This window comes from Hypanus sabinus, unplaced genomic scaffold (genome assembly GCF_030144855.1).
Source record: "Hypanus sabinus isolate sHypSab1 unplaced genomic scaffold, sHypSab1.hap1 scaffold_603, whole genome shotgun sequence".
Taxonomy (NCBI): domain Eukaryota; kingdom Metazoa; phylum Chordata; class Chondrichthyes; order Myliobatiformes; family Dasyatidae; genus Hypanus; species Hypanus sabinus.
Window position 1 is genome coordinate 245,421 of NW_026781459.1, and position 16,251 is coordinate 261,671.

Consider the following 16,251-nt stretch of genomic DNA (forward strand, 5'->3'; position numbering starts at 1 on the left):
CCTCCCCTCCCTTCCCCTTCTCTCTTCTCTCTTCTCTCTCTCTTCCTCCCTTGGTGTTACACGTCACAGACCCACCTCACTCAGGCACTTGAAGGGACACTCAACAGTAAACGAACCTGCGGTCTCGTAACACAATGCACCTCTAAAGTCTGACAGCAGACTAGCGAGTGAATCTTCGATGGTGTAGAGTCAGAAACCAAAGTGCTGCCAGATTGAGTCAGACTTTAGGGCTGCAAAGAGGAGGAAGAGGAATCAGACCAGCAGGATGTGGTTAAAAGTGAAAGATTAGAAGCATTTTGAAACTTGTTGATCGAAAAAAAAGGTCGTTAATTTCTGCAAAATACTGGTGGAAATCAACAGTCAGGCAGCAAATGTGAAGAGGAATAAAAAGACAACGTTTACACCGAGCCTCTTCAGCATGCCTTGCCTGTGTACTCCGCTGCTTAACTGCTGCTTGAACTACAGAGATCTTCCAGCATTTTGTGTGCGTGCGTCTCTGTATTCCCAGCAACTGCAGAATCTCCTGTGTTTTATATCTGCATTTTACTTTTGCATTAGATACACGTTGATATTGAGTATATTGCTTATGGAAACCGCTTTCTGCGTTAAAACAGCTGCAGATTTTTCTATACACACGAAAAAAATGAAGTACAGACATTGAGCCGGTGCTTGCAGAAATGTTTAATGGCACCGTGATTACCCATAGGGCCATGCGTTATGAATTTCGCCGGCGCTGAAGCACCGATGAAATGCGCAGGCGTCAGGTTGAGGGCGTCTTCGAGTATCACGCATGCGCGCAGTACACTGAAGGCCTTGAAAATGTCGGATGCGGGTAAGAGCGATCCTCCGTGATTTTATCTTAAACACCGACTTCAGAAAAATTCCTGTGAAATCCGGGCATCACAGTCCGCAATTCCGGGACAGTCCTGCCCTCTTCCCTCTCTCTCAGCCCCACGATCCGTACACGGGCCCCGGGGAGCTTCCGGTTGATGAGGGAATGGGAACCGATGGATCTCTCAGACAGAGCTGAGCTCCAGCTATCTAAACGCAAGGATTAGGAACTCGGAGAAAGGGAACAAAATCTTTTACATCAGCAGCTGAGAAAATCGCCTTTGTTCCACCTCCAATCACTAACAAGAGAAAATCTGAAGATGCTGGAAATCCAAGCAACACACACAAAATGCTGGAGGAATTCAGCATTAGTACCCTTTTCCATGGATGCTGCCTGGCCTGCTCAGTTCCTCCAGCATTTTGTGTCTGTTGCTTGTTCTACCTCCTCTTGTTCTGGACTTTTCTACTGGTGAGAACATGTTTTGTCCCATTCTCTCTGGGTACTAAATGATATCAAGCAACTTTGCCCTGGGCAGCAAGTAGCTTTCACATCTCAAATGTGCCAGACTCCAGTGAGACAGAAAGACTACTGCCCTTCCCTTCGTATTCATTGGCATTGCCATCACTGAGTTCACCACTGTCAGTCTCTGTCTGATGTGTGTATTGTGGCGATGCAAACGTTGCTGGAGAATTGGGGGAGGCTTCAGGTGAATATAGAAACTGAGTTCACCACTGTCAGTCATTGAGGGTTCAGGGGAAATATTTATGTAGAATATAGAAACTGGTGATACTTGTGTGTATTCTGGAGTTGGAAAAGTTGCTGGAGAATTTGCAAGTGGGAAGAAGTGGCGAGATATTTGGAAATCTGAATTTTTAAAGCGTAACTTAGCAAGCAAACCACATATGGACAATATGCAAAAACTTTGGTGAGAAAATCCTGCATTACCCATTACAGGCCTGCTACATAGGTTGTGTGAGAGTGCAGATGAAGTGGATTGAACCCAGAGGAGATCAAAGTTCCTATTGACAGTGATTTGCTAGCTGTGAAAATGAATACCTCTGTATATAAAATTCACTGTGCACATCTTGGCACTGGGTAAAAAAAATACACAGTGCAAGATTTATGTACACACTGGTTATTTCAAATTAGAGGGGGTATTGGAGGGAAGATGGGGAGACCTGTAGTGTCCCTGATGCCCTCACTTACAAGATGTGCATCCAGCTGCAGCTTGTAACCCTGCACTTTAAGGAGTTGGAACTTGAAACGCATATGGGAATTGATGGTCATTCCAGATACCAGCACTCTGCCCAGTCAGGAGATGATTTCTCTGTCCAACTTGGGAAGAACCTCACTGTAACAGTGTGATACCAGATCAAACCTTGGCAACTCAAGTAATCTCATCTGAAATATTGTCCTACACCCATTGATGGATTTTGTAAATCTTTTACAGGTTAAAAACGGACAGGAATTTGTCTCCAGGAATCTCAAACACGACACGCCAGTTTTGTTGTCTCTGTCTAGATATTTAAGAAGTGGAGCAAGGGATCCTATCGACCATCCATCCTGCTCAGACTGTGGGGAGGGATTCACTCGGTCATTTGACCAACTGGCAAGCCCGGCATTTTACACAGGAGAAAGGCCGTTCACCTGCTCAGACAGTGGGAATTGATTCACTTGGTCATTTCAACTGAAGGTACATCAGCAAGTTCACACTGGGCAAGGCCATTCATCTGTTCTGTGTGTGAGAGATTCTGCCGGACATCCCACCTGTGGACCCACCAGTCAGATCACACTGGGCAGTGGCTGGTCATCTGCTCAATTTCGGGGAAGGGATTCTCTCAGTCATCTGACCTAATGGCACACCAGCGTGTTCACACCAGGGGGCAGCCATTCACCTGCACAGTCTGCGGGAAGGGATTCTCTCAGTCATCCCACCTACTGAGTCATCAGCGAGTTCACACTGGGGAGAGGCCATTCATCTGCACAGTATGTGGGAAGGGATTCACTCAGTCATCCACCCTACAGAGTCATCAGCGAGTTCACACTGGAGAGAGGCCATTCACCTGCTCAGTCTGTGGGAAGGGATTCACTCAATCATCCAACCTACTGAGTCATCAGCGAGTTCACACTGGGGAGAGGCCGTTCACCTGCTCAGTCTGTGGGAAAGGATTCACTCAGTCATCCAACCTACAGAGTCATCAGCGAGTTCACACTGGGGAGAAGCCATTCACCTGCTCAGTCTGTGGGAAGGGATTCACTGATGCATCCCACCTACTGAGTCATCAGCGAGTTCACACTGGGGAGAGGCCATTCACCTGCTCAGTCTGTGGGAAGGGATTCACTCAGTCATCCCACCTGCAGAATCATCAGCGAGTTCACACTGGGGAAAAGCCATTCACCTGCTCAGAATGTGGGAAAGGATTCACTCAGTCATCCAAACTACTGGTCCACCAGCAATTTCACACTGGGGGGCGGCCATTCACCTGCTCACCGTGCGGGAAGGGATTCACTAGCTCATCTAAACTGAAGGTACATCAGAGAGTTCACACTGGGGAGAAGCCATTCAACTGCTCAGTCTGTGGGAAGGGATTCACTCAGTCATCCACCCTACAGAATCATCAGCGAGTTCACACTGGGGAGAGGCCATTCACCTGCTCAGAATGTGGGAAGCGATTCACTCAGCCATCCAGCCTACAGAATCATCAGCGAGTTCACACTGGGGAGAGGCCATTCACCTGCTCAGAATGTGGGAAGGGATTCATACTGTCATTTTACCTACAGAGACACCAGCGAGTTCACACTGGGGAGAGGCCATTCACCTGCTCAGTCTGTGGGAAGGGATTCACTCAGTCATCCAACCTACTGGTACATCAGCGTGTTCACACTGGGGAGAAGCCATTCACCTGTTCAGTCTGTGGGAAGCGATTCACTCAGTCACACCATCTGCAGAATCATCAGCGAGTTCACACTGGGGCAAAGCTGTTCACCTGCTTAGACTGTGGGATAGGATTCACTCAGTCATCACAACTACTGGCACACCAGTCAGTTCACAATGGGAGGTAGCCGTTGTTATGAATCCCTGGGTTTCGTTTGCTGTGGACTGTCATTTTAAAAGAGAGAGAGAGAGAGATTAAGAAGGTGAATCAGCCTGACTTGCAGCTGGTTTACATCGCGTGCAGCTTGTTTAGTTTTAACTGAGGACACAGACACTCAGAGTCAGATGGAGACGGAGGAAAAATGGAAGGATCAAAACCAGGGAACTAGGGGCCAAGTGTCACCGTTTGGAACTTTCCTATGCCCACAAGGGTGGGTTAATTATCGATTTACCATACATCGAATGTGTGGTTGTCACCTTGTTTGATCCATAGGAGTGGATCGGATTTGGCGCATCCTGTGAAGACCACTTATGTGTTAACCCTTGCCGGCTGTGGTGTGGTTGTTCACTTGAAGATGACACACCTTGTGACAAGTCACTTTCGGTGATAATTTGTATGTGGATTTGGAGCGATGACAGATAAAATCTACAGCGACTGTTCTCTTGATTTACCACCGAAGAACCTGTGGAATTCTACATATTTGCGTTTTTTCGCCATTTACCCTGGATTACAAATCTCTCTCTCTCATCGCCTATACTGTAGTTGAACTGAACTTTCATACTTTACCATCTCAAGACTCTAAGCTTTGTTTCCCCCGAGCTCAACAGTTTGGGAGTTACATTTACACACAGTTATAAACTTAACACTGTTAACTTCTGTTTATCTTGTTTAAGTTGCAATATTACAAGTAGATTCTAATAGGGATAGATTTAGCATCAAAACCAGACTCCAGGTGTAGTCTATTGCTGCTGGTTTGTTTCTAAAGCATTATGGTTCATAACAAATTTGGGGCCTGCATCTGGGATATGAACAAATGTGGGGTCTATTGATCGATTAATTATCGACTTGATTGGGAAAATTCCTTTTGACTTATTTGTGTGTGGAAATTAGCAGCAATGGACATTTATAAATTTCTGGAATCGCCAACCCCTGAGGCATCTGGAAAAGCCAAAAAGAATGAATTACTGACTGTTGCTAATGGGCTGAATCTTAAGCAGGTAAGGGGGTGTGAAGGACCAGGGCAAGCATAAAACTGGGAAAGGAGGTAAAGGAAAACCAATAGGGATTTTATTATAAAATATAGGCATCCACCCCCTTTTTCGGAGACTGGGATCCCTGTTTCTACCGGTAATAATGTGCATTTCAATGTGTTCACTCAGCCCTCGATTCTCTAAATGAAAGGGTTATCCACATTTGATCTTTCTTTATATGTTGACCCAACCATTTCAGGGATCAGTCTATTGAAACTCCATTGCACTCTTTATAACAAATACTCTCTAACCACTTTGTTAATCCTCTGCGCGAAAAAATGTGCATCTTCCGCAGCCCCGTGTTGCCCCAACCACTCACCTCCTGAACCTGTCATTGGCCCCACTTGCACGTCAACCATCTGCCGGTGTTTTCCCCCTAATGTGAATCCCTCTGCTCACCACCACTGTGGGCTCAGACATTTCCGCAGATTTCCACCGGGACAAACATCCTGTCTGCCCCCTCTCACACCATTTTTTTTCCTTTCAATAAAATCGCTCCTCTCCCTCCCCAAGGAACTGGCATCAAACCGACGGGCCAAGCGGTCTCCTACCTCTCGACGACACATTAGCCTTCAGCCGCAGGAGACGCTTCACAAACGCCCCAACTTCCCTTGGAGGGAAATGGAAATAAATCAAAAAACGGACATTTACTCGACTGTGATGTGGAGTTTGAGGCTGGGGCGAGAGTCGAAATCAGCGGGGGTAACGCCCTCTGGACTTGTCCACCAATGCGAACTGGTGGTAACAAGTGATTGACATCGCTTTGCACCAGAGGGAATAGCGCAGCCCCTGAATCCTCTGTAGACAGCTGTGGGGGACGGCTGGTCACATGTTTATTAGCCCAGCTATTAAACTGATAAAGCCCGAGCTCAGCAACACATGGATGACGTAAGACGCTGTGCACGTAAGGGCAGATCCCGGTGTGGGTAGCCCATGAGTGACGTCAGGCACGAGGGAGGTCTGTGTGACGTCACCTGTGGGGATGCACTCCCATTTAAATGCACCTTAGTGCGTTTCTTATGATTTCAGAGGGATAACAACATTAATCACGGGTTTCATTACTGAATCCACTGTTGTGAGATGTAAAGTCCTCTGTTATGTGACCGGCTGGGCCTTGTTGGTTGGGGGCTATTGATCTATTAATTATCTATTTGATTGGGCATATCCCTTTTGATTTATTTGTGTGTGGAAATCAGCAGCAGTGGATATTGATAAATTTCTGTAGGTTGGATGACTGAGTGTATCCCTTCCCACGTACTTCCGCATCCAGGTCATCCACTCTTGGTCTTCCTGGAATCATTCTTTGACACTTCTCCGGACCCACTCCAATACGAACACATCTTTTGCTCAGATAATAAGTCGGAAGTACAGGTCGGAATCTGCTCACTATCCACCAACAGGGATCTGCCCAATGTGTTGTAAAGCTATAATATCGCATCCTTGCTCTTATATTGCTAACATTGCAGTTGTCATCCTTAATCAACTCAATCTACAAGCAAATCTTTAGGGCCTCTTGCTCAAGGACTTACAAGCACTTATGCACCTCTAATTTTTTCAAGCTTCTCCCATTTACTTTTTTTCTATGCCAATTACTTCTACCAAATGTGCATGACTTGCATACACTGTATTTCAACTGCTACTTTGCTGGCATTATCCAGGCCTATCAAAGTCCTTCTGCAGACTCCCGCTTTGCTCTAAACTACCTGTCCCAGACCTATCTTTGTATCAACTGCAAAGTTCGTCACCAAGGTATCAATTCCGTCATCCATATCATTCAGATTTAACATGAAATGATGCGGTCTCAATACTGACCCCTACAGAACAGCATTAGTTACCGACAGCAAAACAGAATTGCCCACATTATTCTGACTCTTTCTCCCTTGTCAGTACAAGTTTCTTTCCTGTAATTCCATGAGCTGTGATCCTGTTAAGCAGCCTCACGTGCAGCACCTTAGAAACATAGAAAACCTGCGGCACGTTACAGGCCCTTTGGCTCACAAAGCGATGCCGAACATGTCCTTGCTCTAGAAATGCCAAGGGTTACCTACAGTTCTCTGTTTTTCTAATCTCCGTGTACCTATCCAGGAGTCTCTTAAAAGACCCTATCATGTCCGCCTCTACCACCATTGCCGGCAGCCCATTCCAACCACTCACCACTCTCTGTGTAAAAAACTTACCCCTGACATCTCCTCTGTACCTACATCCAAACATCTTCAAACTATGCCCTCGTGCTCGCAATTTCAGCCCTGGGAAAAAGCCTCTAACTATCCACACGATCAATGTCTCTCATTTACTTGAACACCTCTATCAGGTCACCTCTCATCCTCCATCACTCCAAGGAGAAAAGACCGATTTCACTCAACCTATCCCTATCCAAACAACATCCTCGTAAATCTCCTCAGCACCCTTTCTATGGCTTCCACATCCTTCCTGTAGTTTGGCGACCAGAACTGAGCACAGTACTCCAAGTGGGGTCTGACCAAAGTCCGATATAGCTGCAACATTACATCTCGGCTTTTAAACTCAAGCCTGCGGATGATTAAGGCCAATGCACAGAATGGCTTCTTAACCACAGAGTCAACCTACATAGCAGCTTTGAGTGTCCTATGGACTCCGTCCCCAAGATCCCTCTGTTCCTCCACACTGCCAAGAGGCTTACCATTAATACTATATTCTATAATATTTGACCGAAGCAAATGAACCATATCACACTTCTTTGGGTTGAACTCCGTTTGCCACTTTTCAGCCCAGATTTGCAGACTATCAGTATCCCCCTGCAACCTAACCCAACATTTGTGTCATCGGCAAATTTACTAACCCATACCTCCACTTGCTCATCCAGGTCATTTATAAAAGTCACGAAGGGTCGGGGACCCAGAACCGATCCCTGAGGCAGACCACTGGTCACCGACCTCCATGCAGAATATGACCAGTCTACAACCACTCTTTGTCTTCTGTGAGCAAGGCAGCTCTGGATGCACAAAGCAATGTGCCCTTGGATCCCATGCCTCCTTACTTTTTCAATCAGCCTTGCATGGGGTACCTTGTTGAAGATCATCTGAAAATCCAAGCAAACAACACACACTGCTTCTGCTTTATCTACCTTGCCTTTTATTTCTGCAAAGTATTCCAAGAGATTTGTCAGTCAAGATTTCCTCGAAAGAATCCGGCTGACTTTGGCCTACTTCATCATGTTTCCCCAATTACAGTACCCAAAAAACACACTCTTAGTACACTCTAACATCTTCCTGACAACTAAGGTCAGACTAACTGTCCAATAATTTTCTTTCTTGTGCCCCCTCTCTTCTTAAAGACTGGAGTGACATTTGCAAATTTCTGGTCCACCAGAACCGTTCTAAAATCTAGTGATTTCTGATAGATCATTACTCATCACTTGAAGAGGAAACTACGGGGGAACTTCTTCATTCAGAGGCGGGGAGAGTGTGCCCCGAGCTGCCAGAGCAAGTGGCAGGGATGATTGTAATCTTTTAGAGAAGTTTGCTTAGGTCAATGGATGAGAAGCATAGGGAGGGCGATGGTCCAGGTGGAATTTGTTGGAACTCGGAAGATTAATGCTTTAGCACGGACTAGACTGCCCGAATGGCATTTTCCTGTGTTGTAGTGTGTTATGACTCTAATGCCTTCACAATCTCTTCAGCCACCTCTTTCTGAACTCTGCGGTGTCTTATCTACCTTCAGGCCTTTCCGCTTCAAAAACCCCTTCTCCCCTTAGTAAAAGCATGTATCCTCACTTCTGCCCCAGGTACTGCTGAATGTTTGGCATTTATGTAATAAATTTAATGACACAACTGTAGTGGGTGACTTCAGTCTGCAGGAGGATCGGGAAAGTCAGATTGGCGTGAGATCGCAAAAGAGGGGATGTATTGAATGCAAACGAAATGGCTTTTTAGAGCAGCTGATGGTTGAGCCTACTCGGGGAACTGCTATCTTACATTGGGTGTTGTGTAATAACCCAGATCCTATTAGGCAGGTTAATGTAAAGGAACCATTAGAAGGCAGTGATCATAATATGATTGAAGTCCTACTGCAATTTGTGAGGGAGAAGCACAGGTCACATGTGTAATATCGCAATGGAATGAAAGTGAATTACAGAGGCGTGAGAAAGGTGATTCCCCAGGTGGATTGGAGGATGCTGGTGGAGATGACGTCAGAGCAGAAATGGCTGACGTTTCTGGGAATAGTTCATAATGTGCAGGATAGATATGTCCCACAGACGTAGTTCTCAAACAGCGGGGCTAGGCTATCGTGGCTGACAAAGGAAGTTAAGGACTGTATAAAAGCATATAAGGTAGCAAAAGTGAGTAGTAGGTTGGATAAATGGGTAGCTTTTAATATCCAACAACAGGCAAATTTAAAATAAAAGCTATAAGGGGAAAGGTGAAATAAGACAGCAAACTATACAATAATATAAACCAGTTATAAAATATACGAAAGGGAGGCGAGAGTTGATATTGGACCACTGGAAAATGATGTTCATGGGGTACAAATGGGGAAGAGATGGTAGATGAACTTGATAGATACTTTTCATCCGTCTTGTCTGTGGAAGACACCACCCGTGTGGCAGAGATCCATGGGTGTCAGGGAACAGGAGTGAGTGCCATTGCTTTTACAAAGGAAAACGTGCTCGGCCAACTCAGGTTCTTAAAGTGGATAAGTCACCTGGACCAGATGGATTACATCCCAGAGTCCTGAGAGAAGTTGCTGGAGAGATAACAGATGCATTGTTCATGACACGTCAAGAATCACTTGATTCTGGCATGGTCCCGGAGGACAGGAAGATTGCAAATGCCAATCCACTCTTTGAGAAGGGAGGAAGGCAAAGTAAAGCAAATTATAGTCCAGTTAGCCTAACCTCAGTGGCTGGGAAAGTGTGGAGTCATGATAACAGTTGAGGTTTTGGTGTACTAGGAGACTAATGATATAATGTCAAAGCCAGCATAAGTTCTATACAGGGAAATCTTGCCTGACAAGTCTGTTACAGATCTTCGAGGAAGTCATAAGCAGGATGGACAAACGAGAGGCAGTGGATGTCATTTACTTGGATTTTCAGGAAGCATCTGATAAGGTGACACACATGAAACTGCTTAACAGGATAAAAGTCAGAAGTAATACTGGCATGGATAGAGGAATGGCTGACAGCCAAGAGGCAGCAAGTAGGAATAAAAGGGGCCTTTTTCTGGTTGGCCAGCGGTGATTAGTGGTCTTCAGGGGTCAGTATTCGGACCGCTACTTCTCACATAGTTTGTCAATGACTTGGATAATGGAACTGATGGGGTTGTGTGGCTCAGACTGTGGGAAGAGATTCACCACATCATCTCACCTAGTGACTCACCAGTCAGTTCACACTGCAGTGAGGGATTTCACCTGCTCAGTCTGTGGGAAGGGATTTGCTCAGTCATCTAACCTACAGAGTCATCAGCGATTTCACACTGGGGAGAAGCTGTTCACCTGCTCAGACTGTGGGGATGGATTCACTCGATCATTCAACTTATAGGGACACCAGTGAGTTCACACTGGGGAGAGGCTGTTCACCTGTTCAGACTGTGGGAAGAGATTCACCACATCATCTCACCTGGTGACTCACCAGTCAGTTCACACTGCAGAGAGGGATTTCACCTGCTCAGTCTGTGGGAAGGGATTTGCTCAGTCATTCAACTTACAGGGACACCAGTGAGTTCACAGTGGGAAGCGGCTGTTCACCTACTCAGACTGTGGGAAGGGATTCACACAGTTAGGTAGCCTACAAGTACACCAGTTAGTTCACACTGGGGAGCGGCCGTTCACCTGTTCAGACTGTGGGAAGGGATTCACCACATCATTTCACCTAGTGACTCATCAGTCAGTTCACACTGTTACATATTCAGGCAACAATAAATATATGAGATCGGCAAGGGTTTCTTATAACAAACAACACGTTTACTAAACACAGAAAACAAACCCCCCCAAAAGTAAACAAACACTACCGTAACCGGAAACAGCTGCTGAGCGGCAGCCCAAACAGTTCTTAAAGTGATATTCCAAAACAGTTCTTTAAAGTGGTATTGCCAAAAGTTCGATATGCTCACAGTCCATTTAAAAGGAGAGACTTTACAGGACGATTTAAGTTCTCTTTCACGTCGCTTGCTTCGATCCCCGACATCGAACTTCCCACGAAGAATTCACGAAACAGAACGGCTTAAAGGCACTGACCTTTCCTTCTCCACTACCTTCAATCCTTTCTAGGTAAACCTAGGGATTAACACGAAGATAGTCAACGAAATCCTTCCAAATAAGGATCAAACAAAGGTCGCCCCCGTTTCACCGTAGAAAGCGATTCTCCTCGATCTTTAACTTCCAACTTCGAATCTTCACTCTCCTCTAATTTCGAACTAACAGAATCATAAAGAACCTGCTGGCAATAACCTTTTAAACTTTAGGCATTAAATAAAAACTTCATCCTTCAACTAAACTGCGTCATCACTTCAAACACGCAGTGGCATGAAGTCAACCTGGCAAATCCAGCCACGAACTGCCCCTCCTCACAGGGTGGGGTCTACCTTTTATAACCTGTAAAAAAAAACCCGTCACAAGATCTCTACTGGCGGGAAAATGACATCATTCCACCATCACAAGACCACCACCTCAAGTCCAGTACAGCTTCAACCCCAGTCACATGACAAGGGCTCCACTGTCATGTGTCACGAGTACGTAACAACACAGCAGAGAGGGATTTCACCCGCTCAGATTGTGAGAAGAGATTCACTCAGTTATCTGATCTGCTGGCACACCAGTGAGATCCACTGGGGAAAGGCCGTCGACCTCTAAATGTGGGAAGGCATTCACACGATCATCTCATCTATTAAAACACCAGCAAGTTCACACCGGTTAGACAATGATCGTCTACTCAGACTTTGGGAAGAGATTCACTCAACCGTCTCCACGAATGCTGCATCATTGTGTTCCACTGGGGAGAGGCCGTTCACCTGCTGTGAATATGGGAAGGGATTCACTCAATAATCTAACCTTGTAACACACGACTGGGTTCACATTGGGGAGAAAGTTCCAAGAAGCTGCAGGCTGGATATTAGTCCATCCCCATTGCTGAATGCAATTTCAGGAGTGACTGGGGGAGCCTAGTACAAGAGGGCATGACTTAAGGTTTGCAGGGCGCCCATGCAGAACAGAGATGTGGAGAATTTTTTTTAGTCAGAGGGTGGTGAATCGGTGGCATTTTTTTGCCACGGGCAGCAGTGGAGGCCAAGTCATTGAGTGTGTTTAAGGCAGAGATTGATAGGTATCTGAGTAGTCAGGGCATCAAAGGTTATGGTGAGAAGGTGGGGGAATGGGACTAAAGGGCAGATTGGATCAGCTCATGATGAAATTGTGTAGCAGACTCGATGGGCTGAATGGCCGACTCTGCTCCTTTGTCTTATGGTCTAATGTGATTTTTTTTCTCATGTGCGTTATTCTTCTTCCTCCTTCTGTCCAAGGAAGTGTTAATCCCGGTGGGTTTGAGTGTAAGTAGTCTTTTCTAAACTTGTCATTTCTGTTCTTACTTATCTTTGTAAATTTTATGATCGAAATGGGACTAAGATATTTTCATTTAAAAAAAGTCAATGTCGGTATTGATGGAAGTGTTTATTGCCTTTGTTGTATTTGTTGATTATTGAGCTCTGTTCCACAGATTTTAAAGCCTTGAAATAAATTTTGTCACAGGTTTTCTCAATATTGCACTACTTTCTGTTGTCTTTGCTTGTTGATTTCCCAGATACGTGGTTATCAAGAGTCCCAAAGAAGGGTATTGGCCCGAAATGTTGATTCCCATCCACAGATGCTGCCTGACCTGCTGAGCTTCTCCAGCACTTTGTGTGAATTTCTCTCGATTTCTTGCACCTGCAAGTCCCCTTGTTTCCCAGATATTTATATGTTTAGTGAAATAACAAGCTGGTCGTGGGGTTGTGTGACTCTGTTGGTGAAATATTAAATAAAATCGTTAGATAAGAGGTGGCATAGCGTTGGGCAGTGTAGAATCTGTGGGTAGTATTAAGGAACAGCAAATGTACAAAAAACCCCTGATGGGAATTTTATAGTGACCCCAAAACAGTAGTAAATATGTGGTCCACAAATTACAATGAGAGATGGAAAATGAATGCCAAACGGGCAATGTTACAATAGTCATGGGGATTGTCATGCAGGTGATTAGGAAAATCAGGATGGTGTTGGTCTCAGGAGGAGGAATTCCTAGATTGCCTACAAGATGCTTTTTAGAGCAGCTCGTGATTGAGCCCACTTGGGGATCAGCTATTCTGGATTGGGTGTAGTAACGAACCGGAATTAATTAGGTCACTTGAGTCCAAAGAACACTCAGGGGCAAGTGTTCTTAATCTGATCAAATTCACCCCGATATTAGAGAAGGAGAAACTAAAGTCGATGTGGAATAAAGAGAATTAGAGAGGCATGAGAGAAAAATTGTCAAAATTGATTTAAAAAGAACATGAAACAGAGCAACAATGGCTGGAATTTCTAGAAGCAATTCAGAAGTCACAGAGTGGAAGTGGTATTCTAAAGGTAAGTTGACAAAACCGTGGCTGATAAGGGAAACCGAAGACAACATATAAAACAAAGAGAGGGCACAGAACAAAAATTACTATAAGTTGGAGGATTGTGAGGCTTTTAAAAGCAAACAGAATGCAACTAAAATCATTAAGAAGGAAAAGATGGAATACTTAGGTGAGCTAGCCAGTATTATTAAAGAGGATACTATTTTTATCTTCAGGCATATATAGTGTAAAAGAGAGACAGCAGCGAATATCAAACCAATGGAAAATGATGCTGGAGAGGTATTAATGGGGTGAGGGTGAAAGATGATGGCTGATGAACTGAATAAGTATCGTACATCACTCTTATCTGTAGAAAACACTGGCAGGAATATGGAAGTCCCAGATGTCAGTGGTCAGAATGTGTAAAGTTACATTACTCGGGGGTATGTAGAAGGAAAGGTGGGCAGTAATTTTTTTACTGGAAGGAGAAACCGATATTCATGCCTTCCTGTTGGAGCTCTGCAGGTGGAATATGATGTGTTTCTCTTCAACACTGAGGCTGTTAAGTTGAACAACTCCAGCCATAGCAATTCTGCTATCATCCCTGCTAGTGTCCCCTTCCAATCAACTTTGGTAAGCTCTTCTCCCGTGCCTTCGAAGTTCCCCTCACCCTACTAATAATGATGCATCTTGTTGTACCTTTCCTCTCTCAAAGTGCAGGGTGAATTGCAACATGTTACGATCACAATGTCCACGTGTTTCCTTTACCATAAGCTCCCTAATCAAATTTGGTTCTTTGGACAACACCCATTCCAGAATTAACTTTTTTCAAGAGGGCACAATTACAAGCTATTCTAAAAGCACCTCATTAGTATTTTCCAAATTCCCTCTCTTGAGATCAAGCACCAACCTAATTTTCATAATCTATCTCCACCCATCCCACTGATGGACGATTCATCTCACTCTCATTGGTGGGGAGATGCTCAGCATCCTTACCAGGATTACCAGCCTCCGGGACAGATACTTTTCCCAAGCAGTAAGGCTGATAAATATCTCTACCCTCTAACCCACCCTTCCACAACACCAAACACCTCTACTTTATCATTTCCTGTCTGTCATCTTAAATGCAGGCATCCAATGCCGAGCGTCACTTTATGAACATACCATCAATCCGTACACAGTATATAAGCTGTGGATATATGTTGTTACTATTGTGTTTTTGTGTTGTATTGGAGCCGGAGTAATAATTATTTCGACCTCGTTTACACATGCCTGCTGGAAATGGAATTAAACAACTCTGAACCTTGAATAAATAGTTCAGCAGGCTGCAGCGTTACATTTCTGTCTCTCAGTGTTATTGCGGCAGAGCGCCACCTGGTGACAATGGAGTCCACAAATCGGGGTGGGGGGGGGGGGGGTCCTGTTATTGTGGCAAATCACCACCAAGTGGTAGTGTTGTCCACAAAAGGGAGAGGTTTACAGCGATTGTGAAGTGGACTGGAAGCCAACTGCAAGTGGATGAAGTGCCAGACCTGCCCGAGAACACTTTCCTCACCACGAGTCAGGTTCCCAAACAGTCCTTCCATTTGAGGCAACTTTTCAGCATCGTGACTGTTGGGGTCATCCACTGTTTCCGGTTTTCCAGGTTTTCCTCGACATCAGTGAGACCCGATGTAGTCTCTGCATTCTGCACTCTGTCCCGCTGAGTTTCTGCGGATGTTGGAGATGCAGAGTCACAGACACAAAATGTTGGAGGAAGTCAGGAGGTCTGGTAGCTTCTATAGAGGGGATGAAGCAAAACAGAGATTTCCTGCCGAGACCCTTCATCAGGACTGGAAGTGCGGAGAAGCCGGAACAAGATGGAGCGGGGAGTGGAAAGAGTCCAAGCTGGTAGGTGATAGGTGAAGCCAGATAAGAGTGAAGGTGAGTGGGTGGGGGAGGTGGGAGATGAAGTGAGACGCTGTGAGGTGGTTGGGGGAAAATGCAAAGGGCTGAAAAGGAGGAATCTGATAGGAGAGGAGAGCGGACAATGGGGAAGAAAGTAAAGAGGAACCAGAGGGAGACGATCCGCCGTGGAGAAGAGAGAAGTGAGGAGACATAATGGAAGAGACTGGCGTGTGGGTTGATGAAATGAAAAGGTGGAGATAGAAGTTAAAGATATCGATGCTCATTCTACCCGGAAGTAATATGAGGTGTTGCTCCTCCAACCTGAGAGTGCACTCATCGTGTTAGTTAAACAATGAAACGGAAGGGAGAGTGGATTAATGATTTTACCCTGGGATCCCTATTAAATCAATCCTCTCTCACCTTAAACCAGTCCTCTCTGTTTGTTGATTCCACAAAAGTGGAGTAAAGGAAAAAAATAAACATAGAAAACCTACAGCATTATACAGGCCCTTCGGCCCACAAAGTTGTGCTGAGCATGTCCCGACATTAGAATTTACGAGGGTTACCTATAGCCCTCTATTTTTCTAAGCTCCATGTACCTATCCAGTAGTCTCTTAAAAGACGCTATCGTAGCCGCCTCCACCACCATTGCCGGCAGCCCATTCCACACACCCACCACTCTTGAGTATAAAACTTACCCCTGACATCTCCTCTGCACCTGCTCCCAAGCACATTAAACCCGTGGCAGCCATTGTAGCCCTGAGGAAAAGCCGCTGACTATCTACAAGATCAATGCCTCTCATCATCTTGTACACCTCTATCAGGTCATCTCTTATCCTTAGTCGCTCCAAGGAGAAAAGGCCGAA

General features: G+C 45.3%; 1 protein-coding gene across 1 annotated transcript; it reads left to right on the forward strand.

The window, feature by feature from the left end:
* The first annotated feature begins 785 nt into the window (after positions 1–785).
* LOC132389568 (zinc finger protein 229-like) lies at positions 786–6,569 on the forward strand. Its single transcript, XM_059962045.1, has 2 exons — positions 786–832; positions 2,283–6,569. Exon 2 carries the CDS (start codon positions 2,687–2,689, stop codon positions 3,893–3,895), a length of 1,209 nt encoding a protein of 402 aa, XP_059818028.1. The 5' UTR covers positions 786–832; positions 2,283–2,686; the 3' UTR covers positions 3,896–6,569.
* The last annotated feature ends 9,682 nt before the right edge of the window (positions 6,570–16,251 follow it).

Coding starts and splice junctions, on each gene's coding strand:
- LOC132389568 (XM_059962045.1), top strand. CDS start 2,687: ATGGCACACCAGCGTGTTCACACCAGGGGGCAGCCATTCACCTGCACA.